This window comes from Podarcis vaucheri (assembly GCF_965113315.1).
Source record: "Podarcis vaucheri genome assembly, chromosome: 7".
Taxonomy (NCBI): domain Eukaryota; kingdom Metazoa; phylum Chordata; class Lepidosauria; order Squamata; family Lacertidae; genus Podarcis; species Podarcis vaucheri.
In genome coordinates, this window is record NC_138765.1 from 91,010,059 (window position 1) to 91,032,309 (window position 22,251).

A 22,251-nucleotide genomic window follows, 5' to 3' on the forward strand; every position below is an offset into this window, starting at 1 on the left:
TATTAGGATAAATTTGCACTAAAATGCTGGTGAATTTTCATGTGTGCTTATTTTTTAAGAATCTCAAACTGATGTGGAGAAGTGAATTTAAGACTGGAAAAACGAGAAAATAAGGGAACCTGAAGGTGACAGTTTTGCCCTCTCCTGATAGTTTCCCGCCTGCGCTCACTATATTAGTTTGCATGGGAGATGGAAAACCCATTCAGCATAAACCTTCCCAGGCTAGTTTTGCCCAAGCCTTTCCATTGTCATCAGGGGGATGAACCCCTTCTGACTGCTCATGCTTTCCTTATAGTCGCTGACCCGTTTTGACAGTGGCACTGCTATAATGGAGAAATAGATTTCCTCCTCCTCCTGTTCTTTTCCTTTGTGAAGTTTTTTATTAAGTTTCCCAAAATTTCACACATACATTTCCATACATAATAACCCCCCGACTTCCCACCCCCATTTCCATGGTGTTTCTGTTTCTCTCCCTGTGCTGTACCCTGTCATCTCCTCCTCTTCTTGTTTTTTTCCTTAGAAGATGTGTTGATAGGGTCTAATCGTGACCAGGTGGCCTTCCACACGCTGGATGCAACTTTGAGAAATGGCCTGAATAAAGAGTCTTGAAAAACTTTGTATCCATACAAATATGCATGAGGTTTGCCCATTTTTTCATACTGTGATAAAGACTGCCTGAATGCCATGTGATGCCCTGTCAATAAAACTTTTTTTTTTATTTCACATATCTATTTAATTCTTACTTTTTGAACCACTGCCCTATTATCTGGACTGAGCTCTTGCAGAGCCCCTGCCAGTGAGTACAGGCCAACCTCTCCATATCTGCTGCTCCCCAGATGTAGTGAACTTCTTCTCCCACCATCCCTGACTTTTGGTCATGCTAGCTGGGTCTGATAGATGTAGTCTGAAACATCAGAGACAGGTACCAGGTTGGCAAAGGCTGATATAGACAGTACAGGGAGAGATAATGTGCCTTGGCCTAAGAAAGCTTCCTTGGGTACCTAAAGGGTCTCTGGCATACAACAAACCAGGAGAGAACTCCCGAAAATCAAATTAAGCTTTTTCCCATGCAGATGCTTGCCAAAAAAGCTTGTAAATACCAAGCCAGTTCTGAAGTCGCCCATGGCTAGTTTCAGCAAAAGGGACTTTCTAGTTCCCATAATCTTCAGGAGAGCTTTAAAAAATACTCTGGACATCCTTTCTATTTTGAAGGTTGCTCTTGAAGACTGCCTGGAGGTCCGTGTTTCATGCGTCCTTTTTGTCCTGTTCATTTGTAATTGATAGGCAGTGCAGCTGGTAAATTTAAAACATTAGAGATCCTTTCCCCCCACACAGCATGTTGCCTAATTGTTGAATTCACAGCAGTGGGAGAATTTCTTGGCTATTCAGCCTTGAAGAGGTTTGTGCCTGTTGTTACAGATGTAATTGAGTCAGGGGTGGACAGAGTGAGGCCCTGAGTGATGACAAAATTTGGCGCACACACACCCCCCAACCATTATTTCTTATTTGCACAATATTTCCTTTTGGTACAGTAGCTTTTTATGGATCTTCTCAGTAGGTACACATATAATATAGGTGGTGTTGTTGTGATGTGCCCGTTTGGCTCGGCATCCTGTGTAGGGGATGCACTGCACTGCCCTAAATCTGGTGCTGATTGAGTCTTCTTGTCCAAGCCTTGCAATTCTAAGAGCTGGAACTGTAGTCTTAAACTATGGTTTTTCCTGGCCACCGTCTTGTGCCTCTCATTATGTAATGGTGAATTGGCACCCTTCTTTCCAGAAAACATTGTGCATATTATCTGCTAATTTCTTTACACCAGTCTTTGCCAGCCAGATGTTTTAGACTACAAAACATAGTACAGCGTGTTGATGGGTGTTGTAGTTCAAACTGCCTCGCAGATGTGGGGATACAGGGCATAGTCCGTAACTGGCTGTGCTCTTTTATCCCTGGTTGGGGACAGAGGGTGGCACTAGGGAGGGAAATGTCGTCGTGCCACTCCTTGGTGTGTGGAGTGCCGCAGGGCGCAATTCTCTCCCCGATGCTTTTTAACATCTTTATGCGCCCCCTTGCCCAGATTATCCGGAACTTTGGGCTGGGCTGTCACCAATATGCTGATGACACTCAGCTCTATCTGCTGATGGATGGCCACACCGACTCGGCCCCGGACACACTGACCAGATGCTTGGAAGCTGTGGCTGGATGGTTTCGTGGGAGCCGATTGAAACTAAATCCTTCGAAGACAGAGGTCCTATGGCTGGGTCGGGATGGCATGGGGATGAGGGACCAACTCCCTTCTCTTGTGGGGGCCCAATTAGTGCCATTGCCTTCCGTTAAGAGTTTGGGTGTAATCCTTGATGCCTCCCTTTCCATGGAGGCGCAAGTTACAGCAACAGCCAAGGCGACATTTTTCCACCTTCGCCGCATCAAGCAGTTGGTCCCTTACCTTTCCCGCCCCGACCTAGCCACAGTGATCCATGCGACAGTCATCTCCAGGCTTGACTATTGTAATTCGCTCTACTTGACTACTTTAATTTGGGGCTACCCTTGAAGCTGTCCCAGAAACTCTAGCGGGTGCAGAATGCTGCAGCGAGGCTCCTCACGGGGTCTCTGCCATGGGAGCATATTCACCCAGTGCTTTTCCAGCTGCACTGGCTCCCAGTGGAGTACAGGGTCAGATTTAAGGTGCTGCTTTTCACCTTTAAAGCCCTTCACGGCCTAGGACCCTCGTACCTACGGGACCGCCTCTCCCGGTATGCCCCACGGAGAGCCTCAAGGTCCATAAATAGCAACACCCTCGAGGTCCCGGGCCCTAAGGAAGTTAGATTGGCTTCAACCAGAGCCAGGGCCTTTTCAACACTGGCCCCGGCCTGGTGGAACGCTCTGCCTCATGAGACCAGGGCCCTGCAGGATCTGATTTCTTTCCGCAGGGCCTGTAAGACAGAGTTGTTGGGCCTGGCCTTTGGTTTGGAGCCAATTTGATTCCCTCCCTCCCTCCCTTTCTTTTTTCTTTTCCTTCTCCTGCGATGAGGCTACATTTTAATATTTTAATGTTTCAATATTTTAATGTTGTATTTTAATTTTGTTTTTAAGTTGTAATCATTCATCTTGTTTTTATTATTGCTTGTAAGCCGCTCTGGCTGGGGAGGGCGGGGTATAAATAAAAATTGTTATTATTATTAAAACATCTGGAGGGTTTGCAAAGTCGATCTTACAGCATTCTCATGCTCTACAGACCATTGGTATTATCTGCTGTGCCTGCTGGTGGCTGTAAATCCGTCCTGGTATGTCAGAAGCATACCAAGCTCAGTTCAAGGTTTTGCTTTCCGCATTTGAACTTGGGACCAGTTAGGATACCTAATCTGAGGGGTCACCTAGCCCCATATACCCCTGCCGGCCTCCTGCCTTTCTCTGATGGGGCTCGGTTAAGAGTTTCTCCCAAATCTCCCCTGCAAATACCCCCTACTGCATACAATAACCAGAAAAATGTATTTGGGGGGATGTACCGTATTTTCCGTCTTATAGAGCGAAAAATACTTTATTTGTGGGGGTGGCATTTTCTTCCACCCTTATAGTGCAAGAAATTGATATACAGTCAAATTTGGAAAGAAGCAGGCAGATTGAGCTGGTAAAGAGAAAATGAGAAAACTCTTCTTTTCATTTGCATAATGCTGAGCACCAGCTTTGGGTTTCCGAGTGCATGGAAGTCTTCTAGGCCAACTCTTCTTAGCACAGTGTGGGCTTTGGTAAAGAAAGAGGCGTACGAATTTGACATCTCAGCCACCTTGGCCACTTTCAAATCCTTCTACCGCTTTGGATGACGCCTCTAAAAATATCCCATCCACATACAAGCCCTCTGCTTTCTGGAACATAGGCCCTGGCAAAACACCGTGCTTATTTTTGTCTCACTACAGAGGAAAAGGAGGTTTAAAAACACACATGCCTTAATCCCATTGCCTCATCAGCCCAACTAAATTGTGTCAATGTCGCATGTCCTCAAAGAACCGCCTGGTTTTCTTAGCTCATTATAGCTGCAATTTTTTTGCACTTTTATGCAGTGGGGCTAACTTCTGAGGTCAATATCTAGATGGTCAGTTTATTGAAAATTCATTCTGATTTGTTTGGTGGAGGTTAGATGATGTTGGCTATTTGTTAAGCATTCACCATCATTTGTTTGTGGGAAGGCCGGCACGCCAGGCCTGCATGGTTGCCAGGCACTCAGCTCCCAGGCAAGCCCTGCACACTTCTTTTGGCTTTGGCAATCACACGTAGCCGAGTAAGATTGTCTTCCATAAACACGGTTTTAACAATGAGTCTGTAAGTGACTGTGGAGGCCAATTCTGGATCCACACGTCCTTCCACAGTGGGGATATTGGTTTCCAGGTGGGAGTTGATCACGGGTGTGGATTTGCCTAGCGTGCCTTCCTCTTAGCACATTTCTCCCTTACGTCCTGAATTTGAGTATCTTCAAAGCCCATGACACCTTAGGCTGTTCCCTAATTGGAGTGCTTGCAGGACAGTGTTTCCCAGTTATCAGTGTTTATACTACATTTTTTAAGATTTGCCTTGAGACAGTCTTTAAACCTCTTTTGTTGACCACCAGCGTTACACTTTCCATTTTTAAGTTTAGAATAGAGTAGTTGCTTTGGAAGACGATAATCAGGCATCTGCGCAGCATGACCAGTCCAACGAAGTTGATGTTGAAGAATCATTGCTTCAACACTGGTGATCTTTGCTTCTTCCAATACACTGCTACAGTGGTACCTCGGGTTAAGTACTTAATTCATTCCGGAGGTCCGTTCTTAACCCGAAACTGTTCTTAACCTGAAGCACCACTTTAGCTAATGGGGCCTCCTGCTGCCGCTGCGCCGCCGGAACACGATTTCTGTTCTCATCCTGAAGTAAAGTTCTTAACCTGAGGTACTATTTCTGGGTTAGAAGAGTTTGTAACCTGAAGCGTATGTAACCCAAGGTACCACTGTATTAGTTCGCCTGTCTTCCCAAGTGATGTGTAAAAATTTTCGGAGACACCATTGATGGAATCTTTTGAGGACTTAGAGATGGTGTTTATAAGTGGTCTACCTGTATGTTTCACAAGCATACAGTAAGGTTGGTAGTACAATAGCTTTGTAAACAAGCATTTTGGTTTCCCTGCGAATGTCCTGCTCCTCAAACACACTGTACTTCAATCAGGAGAAAGCTGCACTTGCAGAGCTCAGGCAGGTGCTGGATTTCAGCATCAATGTTGGCCCTTGTGGAAAGATAACTGCCCAGGTAGGAGAAGTGATCAAGGTTTCCCAATGTTACACCATTGAGTTGGATTTGTGGCGCTGCACAAGAAAGGCCAGTGCAGTACGTCCCTGCCTGCCTGCCGTCCCACTTGTCTGGCCACTTCCAGCAGCAAGGGCTGGTGGACTGGCTGGCTGGGCTCCCTCAACCACTTGCTTGCTTACTCCAAGGCCACATCAGCTCCTGGCAACCAGCACCCCCTGGCCAGCCCCAGAGGCACCTTTTGCCTGGGGAGCTTGTAGCCAGGGCTGCTGCAACAGTCACACAAGCCTTTGGGAGGCAGAAATGGGAGATGGCATCCAAGGAAAGAGGGAAGGAAAGAGGGAAGGAAAGAGGGACAGAGGCTGGTGTTGCCTGCGGCACCCCTTACTATCATTCAAGGCACCCCAGGGTGCCACAGCGCACTTTTTGAAAACCACTGGTCTAAAGAAAGGCCGAAAAGCCAAAAACATTAAGGAGAAGAATTACCTTAGTGAGGGTCCATAGCAGAGAGGAAATAAAAATCTTAATACATACCCTCCAACATTTCTCTTATGAAAATAGGGATGTCCTAAGGAAAAGCGGGACATTCCAGGATTAAATAAAAAACTGAGACCGCTTCTGTAAATCCAGGAATGTCCCTAGAAAATAGGGACACTTGGAGGGTCTGTAAGGATAGGTCTGAGGAAGAGATATACCGTATTTTTCGCTCTATAACACGCACCCGACCATAACACACATGTAGTTTTTAGAGGAGGAAAATCCGTAGGCATGCCACCTGTAGGCATTCCCTCCATAACACGCACAGACATTTCCCCTTACTTTTTAGGAGGAAAAAAGTGAGTGTTATGGTGTGGGAACCAATTGACGGAAACCAGCCGTCATTTTGGGGTGCAAGGCAAAGAAAAACACACACAAAGGCAGCAATATTCCATGGACGAAGGGCAGCTGAATTCAGACTTCTTCCCCTTCCTCCAGTCCGTTTATTACTCTTTGTTCCTCTCCAGCCGCATGGCTGCATTCCAATGTCTCACGTTACCTCATCCGGTCAAGCTTTAACCCACCCACAAACCATAAAGGGTTACATAGCCCAGAAGGGGGGGGGGGAACATAACTCCATATGAGGTCATGCATTCCAATACACTGTAAAGCTCAGAGTGCTGGTCACCGAGGTCAGCAAGGCACCCTGCAATATTACAAGCCTTTACCATGGCTATGACTCCCACATGCCCTCTTTCTTTATTTAATTAATCAGTACCAATACGGTTATATCGAGAGCGATAGACTCATGTGAGACCGGAAGCGGGCCGCGGACTGGAGAACCATGCAGTACATACAGAAATTATAGAAAGAATACATTGTATACAGCAACACAAAATAACACAAATAACTACTACAATGATCACTAAAATCAATAAATGTCGAAGCCAACTTCCATCCGGAAGCCAAGAATATAAGAATTCTGATTCCAAGCTGCATGGTAGCTTCTTTTCTAGTTTATTAGCCATGCACTGGTGTCACTTAGATAGCACTGAGATTGGTCATTGTATGTTCCTGTAAGAGAACAAGAGCTATTAAAAGTGAATTTCAATGTATATTGACAGTTTGGATATATGCCCCATGATTCTTTCCCCTCCTTATTTTGAAAACAAATGGGGGCAGGCTCATGGAGGGTCAATTGTACTGGAGGCCAAAAAGTTTGCTTAGGGGATATAATATTAGTAAATTGAAAAGATCCATTGACAGGCACGCCATGAAGCATTATGCCTGAATGACTGGCAAAGGGCGGCATGTGCATACATAACCAACATTTAGAAGCATGCAATAAACTGGTAAACTTAATCATATCTTGTACAAAAATATTATTCCTCCATATCTTATGATAATTTTCTCCCCTAAAAGTCTTATTCAACAATGCTGTTCTTATAGTTCGAGAGTGGCTGAGCCGTGGATACTGCCAGCCAGAGTAGGATTCAGGTGACAGCTGCTTGCCAGCCGATAAGGTGAAATATGGTGGCTGCAACTGGATTGTGTCGTCTGCTTCTCTTCCTTGTATAATGGTGCAGCAAAAGATGGCAAGGCAAATGGTTAGGAAGGCACTTCCACAGTTGAAGGGACTCGCCATGGCCGCACGCATCGAGCTGGAACCCACAAAGGCTTGTCCTCGACGTCCACTGCCGCGTCCCCTCGTCCCCACGTGATCAGCGGAACAGGTCCATGCCACGCAGGATCGGGCAAGCGTCGGTACACCACCAAGGGGCGAGGGAGTGCCTCCTCCTTCCTAAAATGCAATTCCGCGGGAGTATGGGTCCTATTATGTGGATATAAAAGATGGTTAAGTACAAAAAGAACTTGGTGAACAGCCGAAGGGATATCTGCCGTTGGTATGCTTCGGCCGCCAAGCTATTTAAGCAATAGTGTTTTGAACGTCAGGTGTGCTCTTTCCACTATAGCTTGACCTGTGGAGTTAAAGGGTATGCCATGAGTTAATTTCACATTCCACAACATACAAAATTCTGAAAATGTTTTATAAATATAAGCTGGACCATTATCAGTTTTGATACGCGCAGGTTTACCTATGACTGAGAAACAGCGGATAGTGTGCTGAATGACATGCTATAGTATAGGATCAGAAAAGAGAGAAAAGGTAGAAATGTCCTTCAATGTTGCATATGCTCTTGCATTGCCCTCTGCTAAATACCCTGGGTGCGATGTGTGAGAGCGAAGATGTGCAACATAATAAGGGAACTCTCTATGCTGAAGTAAGGCCTGCAGGCCAAGAAACAAGGAAAACAAGTCAGAATCCAAGGAAGGAGTTATATAAGATATTGGTAAAATAGCAAAAAGGTGATATACATACTAAGTATCCACAATAAGATTGAAAGGTTGAGTAGGAAGGGATTGAAATGCAAGAATCACAGCCGCTAGCTCTGCTCGCTGAGCAGAAGACTGTGAAGGGGTAAATAACATTTCCATTGTCCTCCCTCCTCCCACATCACTACTCCCCTACTTTTCGTTCCATCCGTGAAGAGGGTTAGTGCAGAGGGGAGAGGTGTGAGAGACAAGGAGGTAGCCAAAACATAGGTGACCTGTGCCAGAAATGTCAAACGGTCATCCTTTGGAGGATTAAAAATGATGACACCCATAAAATCAGCTAAAGCAATTTGCACGTGAACGTCCTTTGATAACAATGTCTGATGTGGATTCAACTACGGAATAAATGTTTTTTGGTGGGGTATGTGGTAGATGCAGCCATTCTATAATGCAGATAGTCTTCTTCTTGTTCCGCCTGAGCATATAAATTCCTGTTGGCAACAACTGTGTAGCAAATACTGCCAGATGCAGCTTGTGTGCAGCACCTCTAGGTGGCGCATGCGGAAAGGTTTCAATGCTTCACCCACAAAATGTTGACAAAGTGTAGGGGAGTTCCGCATGCCTTGAGGCAGGACAATCCACTGATATCGTTGGATGGGCTGCGAATTGTGATATACTGGCAATGTAAAAGCAAACTGTTCCTTGTCTGCTGGAGCCAGTGGGATGAAGATGGTTCAATGTGGCCAAAAGTCAATTGTTCAGAAATAAGCTGTTCAGAAACAAGATGGTGCCATTGCTGCGGATTTTCCTTTTGGTGGAGGCCACCGTTCTACCCACACTGAGGTATCGGTGATCCTGGTTTGCCACGCTGGAAACGTTGTATCGGTGGCTACAGGCTGGTTTTCATTGAGCGCTGTTGCCAGCAAATGAATCTTGTGGGTGGCTGTATCACCAGACTGACAAATGCGAAGCATGGCTGCTGTGTCTGTGGCAGGATTGTGTATTTTCGGTCTCAATGCAACTTTACAATCCTCTTTGGCATTTTCAAAGGCCAATTGTTTAATAATAATTTGTTTGGCTTCAGGATTTTCAATTTGTCTACTCACTGCTGTAATCAGTCTGTCCATGAAAGAAGAATATGATTCTCTTGCCTCTTGCCTGATTGAACCCCACCTTGGTTGAATACTGGTGGGTTCTGGGATTTTTCTCATTGCTTGTTTAGCAGCAAGAGCAGTATCCCTCAATAAGATCTGCAGCAGTGTGGCTTGTGCTGAAGCCTGAGCGAAGGGACCACGCCCTATCATGGCATCTATGATGTCTGCGAGGGTAATATTTGGATTATTTCCCCTGATTTGTTGTAACAAGGCTGGAGCATCTGCATAGCAAGCAGTTTCCCATTCGTGGTCAAACAAAACGCCTGCTGATGGGGGTAAAACTGTATGTGCCAAAGGCTTGATGTCATCTGGAACCAAAGGCTGGGCTTGAGTTCCTGCTGGAGCACCAGCAGGGGGCACAATAACAGGGAATGCCACAGTATCCTGAATTAAGGAACAGGCAAGGGCTGCACGTTGAAAAGAGGTAGCTGGGTCTGCCTCTGAAAGATTTGGATTATTGCCAGCCACACCACAGTATTTTTGCAGGATTGGGTCCTCTGGTGAGGAACTGCAGTCCGGAGGCTTGGGATCTGGAGCTGCTGCGTGCTGGTAAAGCAAGTATTGGAACAAACTCTAACACAGCAGGCTGGATTAAAGAAGCTGGAGGTTGGGTTGGCAATGCAGCCAGGGAGATATTTTTTGGTGATAAGGAGCCCATAGCGTAATGAACCTTGCACCATGCATTTAAAATCCGAGCACTGATGTTAGGGAGCTCATGAAAATGTTCACCAATCTTGTCCCAAAGTTTCAATTCACATGTTCCATTCAAAGGGAACCCGGGATAATGTTCATCAATGCACAGAATGAGCTGTATCAAATCACCCTCTGGAACTTCCAATTTGTTGGAGGAGAGGAGAAATTTTAAGTCTTTTAAAAAGTTCTGTTGGGGAGTAGTCAAAGAGCTGCCCATTTTTCAAAAATCAATATAATATAAGAGAAGGGATCGGACTCACTGGGATCTTTTTAAGATGATTAGCGCTTGCAATCCTTGCCGGACGTAGTGAGCCGATGATAACCACTGCTTGGATCGAAAATCCTCTCACAGTTTCTTTTAAAATCCTCTTAGTCTGCCTCAGACTGTTTGCTTCAATTTTGCCTCTTTTCTTTAAGTTAGCCTCTTCTTTTAAGTTGGCCTCACACTTTTAAGTTTGCCTCACACGGGGCACCACTTGTGGGAACCAATTGACGGAAACCAGCCGTCATTTTGGGGTGCAAGGCAAAGAAAAACACACACAAAGGCAGCAATATTCCATGGACGGAGGGCAGCTGAATTCAGACTTCTTCCCCTTCCTCCAGTCCGTTTATTACTCTTTGTTCCTCTCCAGCCGCATGGCTGCATTCCAATGTCTCACGTTACCTCATCCGGTCAAGCTTTAACCCACCCACAAACCATAAAGGGTTACATAGCCCAGAAGGGGGGGGGGCATAACTCCATATGAGGTCATGCATTCCAATACATTGTAAAGCTCAGAGTGCTGGTCACCGAGGTCAGCAAGGCACCCTGCAATATTACAAGCCTTTACCATGGCTATGACTCCCACATTATGGTGCAAAAAATACGGTAATCCCTCCCAGCCCTGGACATTCTGAGCATCTGAATGGTGTTATTTGGTTGGCAAATTCATTGAGGCGACATGGAATTGAGCAGCAGGTCACCCCCAGGAGTCAACTGGCGAGAGGGAGGAGCAGGGATATTTTAAGCCGCCCTTTCCTAACCTGGTGCCTTCCAGTTGATTTGGACTCCAGCTCCTATCAGCCCCAGCCAGCAAAGCCCATGCATCACCACCAGTTCTTATTAGTTATATTGCACATCTGTAGCAAGTAAAGTGCATGTGCACAGCCTTCTGCTACATCTAGCGGGCATTTGGGGAGTTTGCAGCTTGGTCTGTTCCGGGATTCCTGCTGATGGGTCTCCTAGTCCCGGCACAGGGTCTCTATTAGGCCTGCCCCTCCGCAAGAAACTACACTTAGAAAGGTATTCAAGTTACAGTCAGAGCTGAACAACCCATTGCACATAACTGCACAATGCAATGCACATACTGAAATAATAACCATCATGTTTCCTTCTATAACCTTTTTGCTTCTGCCTCTCAGTCTCCAGGATTACAAAACAACAGAGGCAAAATAACAGGATTATATAAGCATTTAACAGGGTCAAACTGTAACTAAGAAAAATTGACAACAAATTGTGCAGGTGTGACTTTCCCCAAAATTTGAGTGAAAATTGTGCCATGAAAAATGCAACATGGCCACCACTAAATAGTTGTTTTAATACATTTATTTGTTTTTAACAATTATATGCTATCTTTCAATAAAATATTACAGAATACAGTATCTTACAAATAAAACAGTAAAATGCAAAGTGAAATAGATAGGAAAATACCAAATGAAATCAAAAGAGGCCATTCAACATGCTTGGGCACTGTGACAATCTCTGGTTTTCTGCCCAAATTATGCCTAGAGAATAAGGCGCATCCCTAACATGAAGGAAGTTTCAATTGAAGGCTGTCTGGCAGGGAAATGGAAGATCTTGATGACAGTTTGCAGCTGAGACAAACAGTTCCCTCTGACCCCAGGGAGTGCCTAGCCTCCCTGTGGCTCCCGGCAGGCGTCAACCACCCATTACTGTGAAAGGTGACATAAGGTCTGATTGGTCAATGGAGTGACAGCTGCCAGTCAAATATACATGGGCAAGAACCTCGTAACAAGGGGACTGTAAGGTCAGACCTTTTCTTGGTGATAATAAGTAGCCACCCTAGAGTGAAGAGATAATTTAATGAGTAGGGCAGAGTTGTGGCATAGGTGATGGAGGGTCCTAAATCTGCCAGGCACCTTTGTAAATCTAATCCCATGTGTCTAAATATTATTAATAATATAATTATTTAATATTAAAAATGTGAGTGTTAGGCCTGTACTGATAACCTTGGTACAGTTATTATAAATAAATGCTCTCAAAATGTACTGCTTGGCATTTTTTCTTGAATTAATCAAAGAGAGCCTTTATACCTTACTGAGGATCTCACCCACCCCAAATCGCTCCCCCAACATGCCAGTTATTTTTCTCTCTTCTCACTTCTGCTCCAGCAACACCACATCCAGCAAGCATATACAAAATGCAAATTGCACCTGCTTTCAAATTTGCATGTTCTGGTGTGGTGCTACATCTCAGAACCAAGGAGGCTGAGTTGTCAGAAACCCCCATAAACCAAGGATCTGGACCAAATGGGGGTGGGGGTGAGGGACAGAGAAAAGAAAAATTCTACATCCCAGTTCTGTCCAAAAGCTGATTTAGTATTAAATGTTTATTACTAAGCAAAATTGGGCTTTCAAGCTCATTAATGTTTTAAAGGCAATCTCCGAGTCTATCATTTTATAGACTGGGAAGCCTTCTATTTTTGCGTTTCAATGTATTCATTAAAATTTAACTACTGCGTTCTCTCACACTTTCGTCAACAAGAGAATCTGGAGCACCATCAGTCAGGAGTCAGGATTCTGCATTCTGGTGTAAGCTAGATGTCCTGAATTGTATTGTGATTACAAGTCACTATCTATTTGGAGAAGCATCACTTATATGAAAGGGAAAATATTTATTGTAAAATTGAAGCTGACTCCTTTATGACTTGTTTCACCCATTTTTGGGCAAGTGGTTGCATGTACAGTCTAAGCACATGTACCCACACTGGAGGCATGACAAAGACATACATTTTAATAGTGGGTGTTTTTTTTTACAGGAATGGATGAATCTGTCAAATTTGGTTTTTCTCAGTTTATCACATTTTTCCAGTCTAAAGTTCAGCTTTCCACATCACTTTGTGGGGATTTTATTAAAGTCCTCATGAAAATTCACCTGCATTTTTTGTGCAAATTACTCCTAATATGCAAATGTTGACATTATTCTAGATTTTATTGCAGTTCTTAAATGAGTTTTAAAATGTTTTGTTTTGTCTTGTTATTGTTAGATTATAGGTACAGTGCCCTTTTTTGGGAGGAAGGGCAGGGTAAAAATGTAGCCAATTAAATAAATAGATTTCTTTAAAATGTAAATGGAATTACAATGCATCTCATTATATTACATATGTAAACAACCAATAGTGGGACAGTCTCTGACCTGTGTGCCTCGCTTACTCCCAGAATATTTATATTCCACTTTCCAGGTCCGAAAGGAACATACAAATAGCAGATTGGAACAATCTATGAAAACAGAGCAATAACAGAAAAATCCAGTAAGTAATGAAATGGTAAGGTTGTCTCCATACTGGCACTGTCTTATGGGTGGGAGAGAAGCTGGTTTAGGTTCCCACAATTAAAGAGGATTAAAGCGCTCTGTCTCCCTACCTAGTGCAACAAATCCACTTTAAAAACGAAACACACCAGACTTTCTGTGATTAGGAAAGCGAAGAGAAATGCATTAAAAAGTGAAGCGTGAGCCAATGATCAACAGGAAGGTATACAAGCAACCTGCAAGCAAGTCATGATGTGTACACATTGTCACATGACTTTCCTGCAAACAAATCAGAACACAAGTTCAATAAATGCCAGACATATGCTACATACATGGAAAGCACATGACTTTCCCCAAAGAATCCTGGGAGTTAGAGTACGTCAAAGGTTCTGTGAATTGTAGTTCCTTTAGGGGTAAACTACTGTTCCCAGGATTCTTTGGGGGGAAAGTCATGTGCTTTCCACGTATGGTGTGTATTTGCAGCCCAAGTCTAACTTCCAAGCAAATAAGGATGAATAAACAGGTGCTAAGAATTTAGTAGAATACCCATAAAATTAGTGATTTCACATTCGTGCCATGAAAAACGAGTAACTACAGATTACGTACAGAGATCTTCCTCATTTTTCATTCCGTGTTTTGATTTCTCTCCCAGCTGTGCCCTCTTTCAGCCATTAGAGGAAGCCAAAGAGCTACAGAAGGAGTAACTGGAAAAGCAGCCACCAGGTCTTTTAAGGTTGGTTCCAAAAATGGACGGCAGGGGAAATGGATTCTCTTTCCGTGCCACAGAAATAGCAAAGCAGTGAGGCAGAAACACACTCTAGCAATCTAGTTTAATGTTCCAGAGCACAATGAGGAGGAACACCTAAACAACAACAGACCACGAAGTAGCAGGAGACTATCGGTGATTGGAGCCATTTGCAAGGCTAACGTGGCTGGTCTGACAACGGCCAGAGGATTTCAACAACACAAGTCCCAAATTAATTAGCACTTTAATAAACATTTCTTGGTTGCTCTGCATTAGCAGCCCCCACTGTGTGTGGATAGCGTTTTCCTTCTCCCCGCACCCTCCAAGCTGCAGTCTGAACCAGATAATAGATGCCAGTCTGCTGATGTAGCAGTGATAAGAACACGAGAAGAGCCTGGATTAGGCCCAAGGCTGCCCATCTAGATCAGCATCCTCTTCTCACAGTGGTCAGCCAGAGGTCTAAGTGGAACGCCCCACCCCCAGCCCGCAGCCACATGTGAATCCTCGCAACTGGTGTCCTGAGGCAGGCTGCCTCCAACAGCGCCTAGAATGTGCACCAGCCCTGGCCAAAAATGATAAGGGTGTGGAGATTTCCTGCTGATTCTTAATTATCAATAGCAGAACTAGGACACAAATTTGGAAAATCTTGCTGTGAGCTTCCAGCTTTAGATGTACTACAGATCTCTTGATCTCTCTTTACATATGGGGAGGAGGAACGGAGCAATATTTCTCCTTTACACCTGCAGGCGAGGCAGCGGAAGTGCTGGACCAGTGTCTTACTTTGGGCTGGATGAGAGCCAACAAACTGAAACTCAATCCAGATCAGACTAAGGCACTGTTAGTGGGTGGTTCCCAAGACCAGATGGATGGGAGATGGCCTGCTCTTGTTGGGGTTACACTTTCTCTGAAGGAGCAAGTATATAGTTTGGGGGTACTTCTGGATCCTTTACTGTTGCTTGAGGTTCAGGTGGCCTCAGTGGTGCAGAGTGCCTTCTATCAGCTTTGGCTCATAGCTGTCAACTTACAGATTTGAAAATAAGGGACCAGCAGCCTTGAAAATAAGGGATCAGCAGCCAAAATAAGGGATTTCCCAAGCACAGGTATGTTCAACATCTGAGCCCCTCCAAGCCAAAGGCAGAAAGCCCAGCCAGCAGCCAAACGAAGCCTCAAGCGGTGGTTCCCACAGCGCAGCAACCCGGCAAAGGGTATGCAGCAAGGAAAACCACCATCACCCCCCCAACTGGGAAGCGCTGAGCAAAGGCGAGTCCCCAGGCAACACAGCTCATTTGATCGGCACAAGGCATGCAAGCTCCACCCCCCAGTCGTTCTTAGACTCCTTATTGGGTGAGCAACACAGCCAAGCAACACAGTTGGAGCCTCCCTCCTCTCTGGCCGGCAGGGAGGGAGGGAGAGGAGCTGCTTCCTTTGAAACCCGGGAAATTTAAGGGACATCATCAATAAGGGACAGCAGCGGGACACAGCGCTTTCCCGCCAAATAAGGGACGGTTGACAGCTATGCTTCGGCTGGTGGCCCCACTGGACAGGGATAGCCTAATTTCTATTGCCTATGCTCTGGTAACCTCTAGGTTAGATTACTGTAATGTGTTATATGTAGGGCTCCCTGTGAAGATGGTCTACAAACTTTAGATGGTGCAGAATTTGGTGGCCAGATTGTACACTGGGACAAGAGGGTTTGAGCATATAATGCTGATCCTGGCTTGACCATACTGGTTGCCAACTAGCTTCAGAGTGCTGGTTTTTGACTTATAAAGCCTTAAATGGCTCAGGATTGCAATACCTCAAGGACCATATATCACTATATGACCTGACCCGGACCCTGCAATCATCATCAGAGGCCCTTCTTTATGTGTCTCCTCCATAAGAGATCCGGGAAGCAGCAACAGGAGAACAGGCAGTGGCTACCCATTTGTGGGATGCTCTCCCCAGGGAGTCTCGGCTGACACTTTCATTATACATCTTTAGGCGCCAGGTGAAAATGTTTCTCTATAACCAGGCCTTTGGCTGATTAACGTTCTGTGTCCTTTTAAATGTGTTTGTGAGATGGGGTGTTATTAACTTGTTTTTGTTTTATTATGTATTTTGTGTTCTTATTTTGTATTTCTATGTTGTGAAACATCCTATGATCTTTGGAGCAATGGCAGTACAGTGGTACCTCGGTTTTTGAACAGCTTTGTTCATGAACAACTTGGAACCTGAAGGCTGCAAAACTGGAAGTAGGTGTTCCGGTTTGCGAACTTTTTTTCAGAAGCCAAACGTGCTCCGTTTTGAGTCCCCCTGTGTTTCCTGTTGTGCTGCTCATTTGTGCCCCCCCCCCGCATTGTAATTCAAGCCTTTTGTTTCTGATTGCAGTGTTCTAAGGTGATATTTGGAGCTTTTGTTTTTGCTATTTATTTTGCATTTTTTGTTTTGAGGCTTTTTCATTTAATTTGTTTTTGTGACTGTGTGGATCCCAGCTCAGCTACTGATTGACTGATTGATTGATTGATTGATTGATTGTATGACTGCGGAAATGGATAAAAGCCCCCCCCCATCCAAACAATGACTATCATCAGTAAGAAAAACATTTAATTTAAATTTTTATCATCTACAATACTGTTTTATTTATTTTATGGATCAATGGTCTCATTAGTAAAATTCATGTTAAATTGCTGCTTTAGGGCTTGTTTTTAAAAGTCAGGAACAGATTAATCCATTTTGCATTACTTTTTATGGGAAAGTGCGCCTTGGTTTTGGAATGCTTTGGCTTTGGAACACACTTCCAGAACGGATTAAGTTTGAGAACCAAGGTACTACTGTATATGAATTATTATTATTATTATTAGCCACTGATTTCATACCCTTTAACATTTCTCCAATGAAAATAGGGACATCCCATCTCATAATGATCATTTTACTATTTATATCCCACACATCTTACTGGATTTCCCCAGCAACTCTGGGCAGCTTCCAACATATATAAAAAAATTAAAAAACAACAACAACCCTTCCCTATACAGGATTGCCTTAAGAGGGTTCAGGGGTCGGATAACTCCATACCCGCCAACATTTCTCCAATAAAAATAAGGGTATCCTAAGGGAAAGTGGGACATTCTAGGATCAAATGAGAAACCAGGACAGCTTCTCTAAATCAGGAACATCCCTGGAAAACAGGGACACCTTGAGGGCCTGTGAAATCAGGGCTCCCACATGGTAATAGCCAGAACACTGTTGCCAAAAGCATTGAATGAGACTCAATGCTTGGCAAAGATGGCTCCATCCATGATGAAACTGCCTGGGCAGGCACTCTGCTGGCGGCCTCCATTCCGAAGAACCAGCAAGTCTGTGCTGGTCTTCAGGAATGCTGAAGTCTCACCTGCATTCTCTCACCCAGCTGCTGCACGACACCAAAGTTTACGCTAATAGGCAGCAGTGGAACTAGGCTATCCCTCTTTGAATGTGCAAGAAACTTCTTTTATTTTTCTCACTTGCTTGGACTATCCAGCGATACACAAAGGCGGCTTGGGTAGAATCCTGGCCCCTAATTAAAAATATAACACCTATTTTCCTAAGGAAGGCACATTTTGAAGGTAAATTCTTCAAACAGGTTTGTCTAGTGAAACTGACTCTCCAGCTTCTAGCTCTCGAATAATTCTAGGTTAATTTATGAATTGGTGAAAATAATATTTGAAACTTGCATGCATGAACAGCACTGAGTCCACAATAAACTGCTGCGTTGAGGTTCCCTGGCTCTGCTCGTTGTCTCAGCAAGTTTAATGGTTGTCTTTTCATACACAGGGCTCCTCCCGACAACCTGATATGCAGCGCTCTGATTTGCTTGCACAAAGTTAGGGTAGGTTGAGTCTTTACTGAGCATTCATTCCATTCTGTTTGCAGGAAGGCTACAGGTATATGAAAATAAGCATTCATCCTTAGTCCATCCTGATTTGCTTGCAGGTTGCTTATATGTCTTTTTCATCACACCTGCACCATATATTTAAAGCACTTTTATATGAGTTCAACAGTCATGGCTCTCCCCTCTCCCTGGGAATCATGGGAACTGTAGTTCATTAAGGGTGCTGACCTCTCAAACCCACAGCAAACTACAGTTTCCATGATTCCCTGTGACTGTATAGTGTGGATGTGATCCATTAAGCATTCCTCCATCCCTCCCTTTTTCAGTGCATTTCCTTGTCAGTTTTCTAACTGCAGAAAGTTATTTTTGTTTATTTAGGGATTTGTTCCACTAGGGTGACAGAGCGCTGTAATCCACAAACCTAAATTTCTGGTATGCACTTAAATCCCTCCTGCAAGCTGCTAGCAGCCTGGAAGCGACCACACTGGTGTGCCCCCCCCCCATGAAAAGACAACCATTAAACTTGCTGAGACAATGAGCAGAGCCAGGGCACCATAACACAGCAGTTTATTGTGGACTCAGTGCTGTTCATGCACGCATGTTTCAAATATTATTTTCACCAATTCATAGATCAACCTGGAATTATTAGAGAGCCAGAAGCTGGAGAGTCAGTTTCACCAGACAAACCTGCTTGAAATGTTTGAATATACCTTCAAAATGTGCCTTCCTTAGGAACATAGGTGTTATATTTTTAATTAGGGGCAGGATGCAGCTACCTCCCTCTACAGTTGTGGCAACCAAGGGCATGTGGCCAGCTGACTCAGTGCAGTGGGTGAACAATCATAAGGTTTGGGGATAAGTCAATGAATGTCTCCTGGGAAAAGCTCCTCATTTCCTTCCCCTCCACCCAGCGCAGCAGCCGCACCCTGCCCCATCCCACTAGCTGGGAAGCAGCGAGAAGCTCAGGCTGCAGCGAGGATCAAACTCGTCTGGCAGGTTTGGGGTTGTTGCTTGCTCTCCCCCCCCCTCCGCCTTTCAGCTGCAGACAGAGATGATCAGCTGAAGAGGGAGCAGTGGCCATGCCTCCCTTCCTTCATGCCCTCTGCTTTGCAAGCAGGGCTTGGGAGCACTGACGGACAGCAAGAAAAGAGGCTGCTCCCCTTGCTGGTCCAAGGGAAGAAGAGAGAGTCACTGGGGAGGATCAATCCCCTCCCATAGCACTGGATGCTACCACCCATCTCTTTACTGCCATATTTCTGGGGCTTAGACCCATCTCTGAGCCAATGCAGGACGCAGCACTTTCAGGAGGCACCCGTGGCTTTGGGATGCCATGTCCGCTGCTCCTGCTTCTGGCCTTTGCTGTCATTCTCCTGGATCCTGTCCACTCTCAGCAATGCTCATTGGGAAGCCCTTCGCCCATCCTCCAGTTTGCTGATGTGGGTGCTGAGCAGCGGATTCCTGCCCACCATCGAGTCCCTGGATCTATGGATCACCTCTACGCCCTTGTCCACGGCTACCTTGAAGTTGTTCAGCAGAACCCTTTCCCGACAGGTAAGGAAGCCGACTTCTCCCAGCCGTGGGAGCCGGGTGCAGTTGCCAACGGAGCAAGAAACAAACGAGAACAAGCTGTAGCCTGACCAGGCCTTGTACCTTCAAGAGTAGCTTGATGTGCAAGAATCAGCAGATAAAACATGAGGGTGAAGCATTTGTCACCTGCTCAGATCTGCTGGCTGGGCTAGTTCTAAATCCACAGGAGAAGGAACTGGCTAAAAGAAAAGGAAAAAGCAACCAGAGAGCCAAGGCAACAGAAAGGCCTTGAGACCTTTGAGAAAAATGTGGGACCCAAGGAAAGATAAACGTTAAAGAAACCCCAGGCATTACTGCCGCTGAAGGCTCTTAACAGCAGCTTCATTCTTCTCTGCTGGGGTGGCTAAAATGCAACACACACACACACCAGTGGTAGGTGCCTATCCAGCAAATTCAGGTTGTGTAATTAAAGTGGATTTGGCACTCTTGTGCAGCAAATCTGCATCTTCAAAAAATGCAACTTTTTGCAGTAAGGAAAGTGTCAAGAAAGTGCACTGAAAGTGTGGGATAACGATTGATGTGACATTGTATAACTTCCCTGTAAACAAATCAAAATGAATGCTCGATAAAGAGGTCATCTGGAAGTGTCCTGGGGGTCCCTGCAGCCTGATCCACCATGTAGCAACTTCTGTGGGTGTTTCCCTTCTTTTCCCTCATCAAAACTCACCAGCACGCCTAGTCTGCTCTGTACCTTAGGCAGACCCCAGCCTTATAGGAATCTGGCAGGGTGTACATCTGGCAGAGGCGGATTCAGAGGAGTGCCCATACTGGGCGCTAAAGGGAGTGCTTCAAACATGACTTAGAATGGAAGGCAAGAGGCAAATCCACATGGCCAAGAAACACATTTTGATATTCGTTTTCAACATTGCTCCTGACAGAAACATACAGTAATTGTTCTAACTATACAATTTCTTTTAAATTGCATCCTCACTTTCCCCCTAAATCATTTCTGGTTCAGCATCCATTTCTCACAGTGATTGATTGATTGTACTTCTATGTCACATTTCATTCAAATGAATCTCAAAGCGTCTTTCAAGCAATGAAAAACAATAACATAATCAAACATACTAGAACATCACAAATACAGCATAAATCATATAAAATAATTAACAAATCATCAATAAAACAATTACAAACTATAAAACACTATTTACACAACGGAAGTTACAAAGTAAGTTTTTTACAGCAAAAGCCACTTTACAGTGGTACCTCGGGTTACATACGCTTCTGGTTACATACGCTTCAGGTTACAGACACCACTAACCCAGAAATAGTGCTTCAGGTTAAGAACTTTGCTTCAGGATAAGAACAGAAATCGGGCTCCGGCGGCGTGGCAGCAGCGGGAGGCCCCATTAGCTAAAGTGGTGCTTCAGGTTAAGAACAGTTTTAGGTTAAGAGCGGGCCTTCGGAACGAATTAAGTACTTAACCCGAGGTACTACTGTATATGATTAACAAATCAGTATGGTGGCCAAACAGATGCTTCTTCTGGGAAGCTCATAAGCAGAACCCGAGTGCAAGACCAGCAGTCTCCCCCGTTGTATTCAGGGGCACATGACCTCTGACAGTGGATTTAGGATAGAATGGGACAGGACTGTAATGCAGGTATTTCTCATAGGAGGAGGACCTGGGGTGCCTGAATGTCAGCTGTTTGCATTCAAGGCATATGTGGCAAAGCAGAGGAGGGAGTCCACCAACGTCTCTCATATTACAGTTGAAAAGTGATGGGTCCCTTGGGGTTGTCCCCCCCCCCCCCGCTGGCCATTTGCGCATCGGCAAAAAGGAGGAAAAGAATCACCAAAGAAGGGGGCACTGATTTGCATAAATTGCATGGAATAGATGCAAATTTAGAAATTATTAATTTAAATTAAAATATGAGGCATCTGACCCTGGCCAGGAAGATTGTGACCAGATGATCAGTGTAAAGGGACACATAATCATTCTCTCTACCTGGATTCCTTTTAATAAATCAACTTGTCTGGGCAAGTAGCAAAGCTTTGCTTGTTCCACAGACGGAAGTTGACTGGGAGTTGACTGCAAACTTGTACCAGCTGACTAGGAGTTGAGTGGGAACAGGACTGAAGGTTGGATGTGACAAGGTGCCGCTCCCGTCCACGGGTGGCCAGCATGGTGCTGCCCAGATGCTGTGAACTTAGCGATGGACAAATATGTACATTTCTCTCCCAGTTCTCCACATTTCCACATTAGTTTGTGAATTTTTTTTTGTCCTCATGAAAATTCACCAACATTTTAGTGTGAATTTTTCCAGTTCCCCCCTTTGCTATGCAATTTTGCCTTTTCTACACATTTTCATGGTGCAATTTCCACCAATGGAGCACATTCTTGTATGTCATCTTCACTAACTTTTGCAGTTTTGTGCACGCTTTCCTCTTTCTTTGTACACATTACTTGGCTGGAAAACTGCACTGCCGGATTCAGAAAAGTGCATTTCATAGGATGGCTGTGTTTTGGTAGCTGTATTGTTTCAGAAAGTGCTGATTAGGTTGATTCACCTATCAATGCAAGCTGAGCTGGATATCCCTTCCTTCTCTATGTAAACTACAACTCTCATAAACCTGGCCAGTGTTGAAGGGTTATGGAAGCTGTAATCCC

The 22,251-nt window shown here is 44.8% G+C and overlaps 2 protein-coding genes and 1 long non-coding RNA gene across 3 annotated transcripts in view; 2 read left to right on the forward strand and 1 right to left on the reverse strand.

Annotated features, from left to right (window-relative positions):
- Window positions 1-22,251, reverse strand: part of LOC309536552 — a 208,973-nt gene that overhangs the window by 149,715 nt on the left and 37,007 nt on the right. The gene's annotated exons all lie outside the window — the stretch shown is intronic.
- Window positions 1-22,251, forward strand: part of NEURL3 (neuralized E3 ubiquitin protein ligase 3) — a 215,137-nt gene that overhangs the window by 77,773 nt on the left and 115,113 nt on the right. The window lies entirely within an intron of this gene.
- The window catches only part of PROM2 (prominin 2), a 56,561-nt gene continuing 53,332 nt past the window's right edge, over window positions 19,023-22,251 (forward strand). The window contains exon 1 of the mRNA XM_082229969.1: window positions 19,023-19,604. Coding sequence (XP_082086095.1) covers window positions 19,337-19,604 — 268 coding nt within the window. The 5' untranslated portion in view covers window positions 19,023-19,336. The remainder of the gene's footprint in view (window positions 19,605-22,251) is intronic.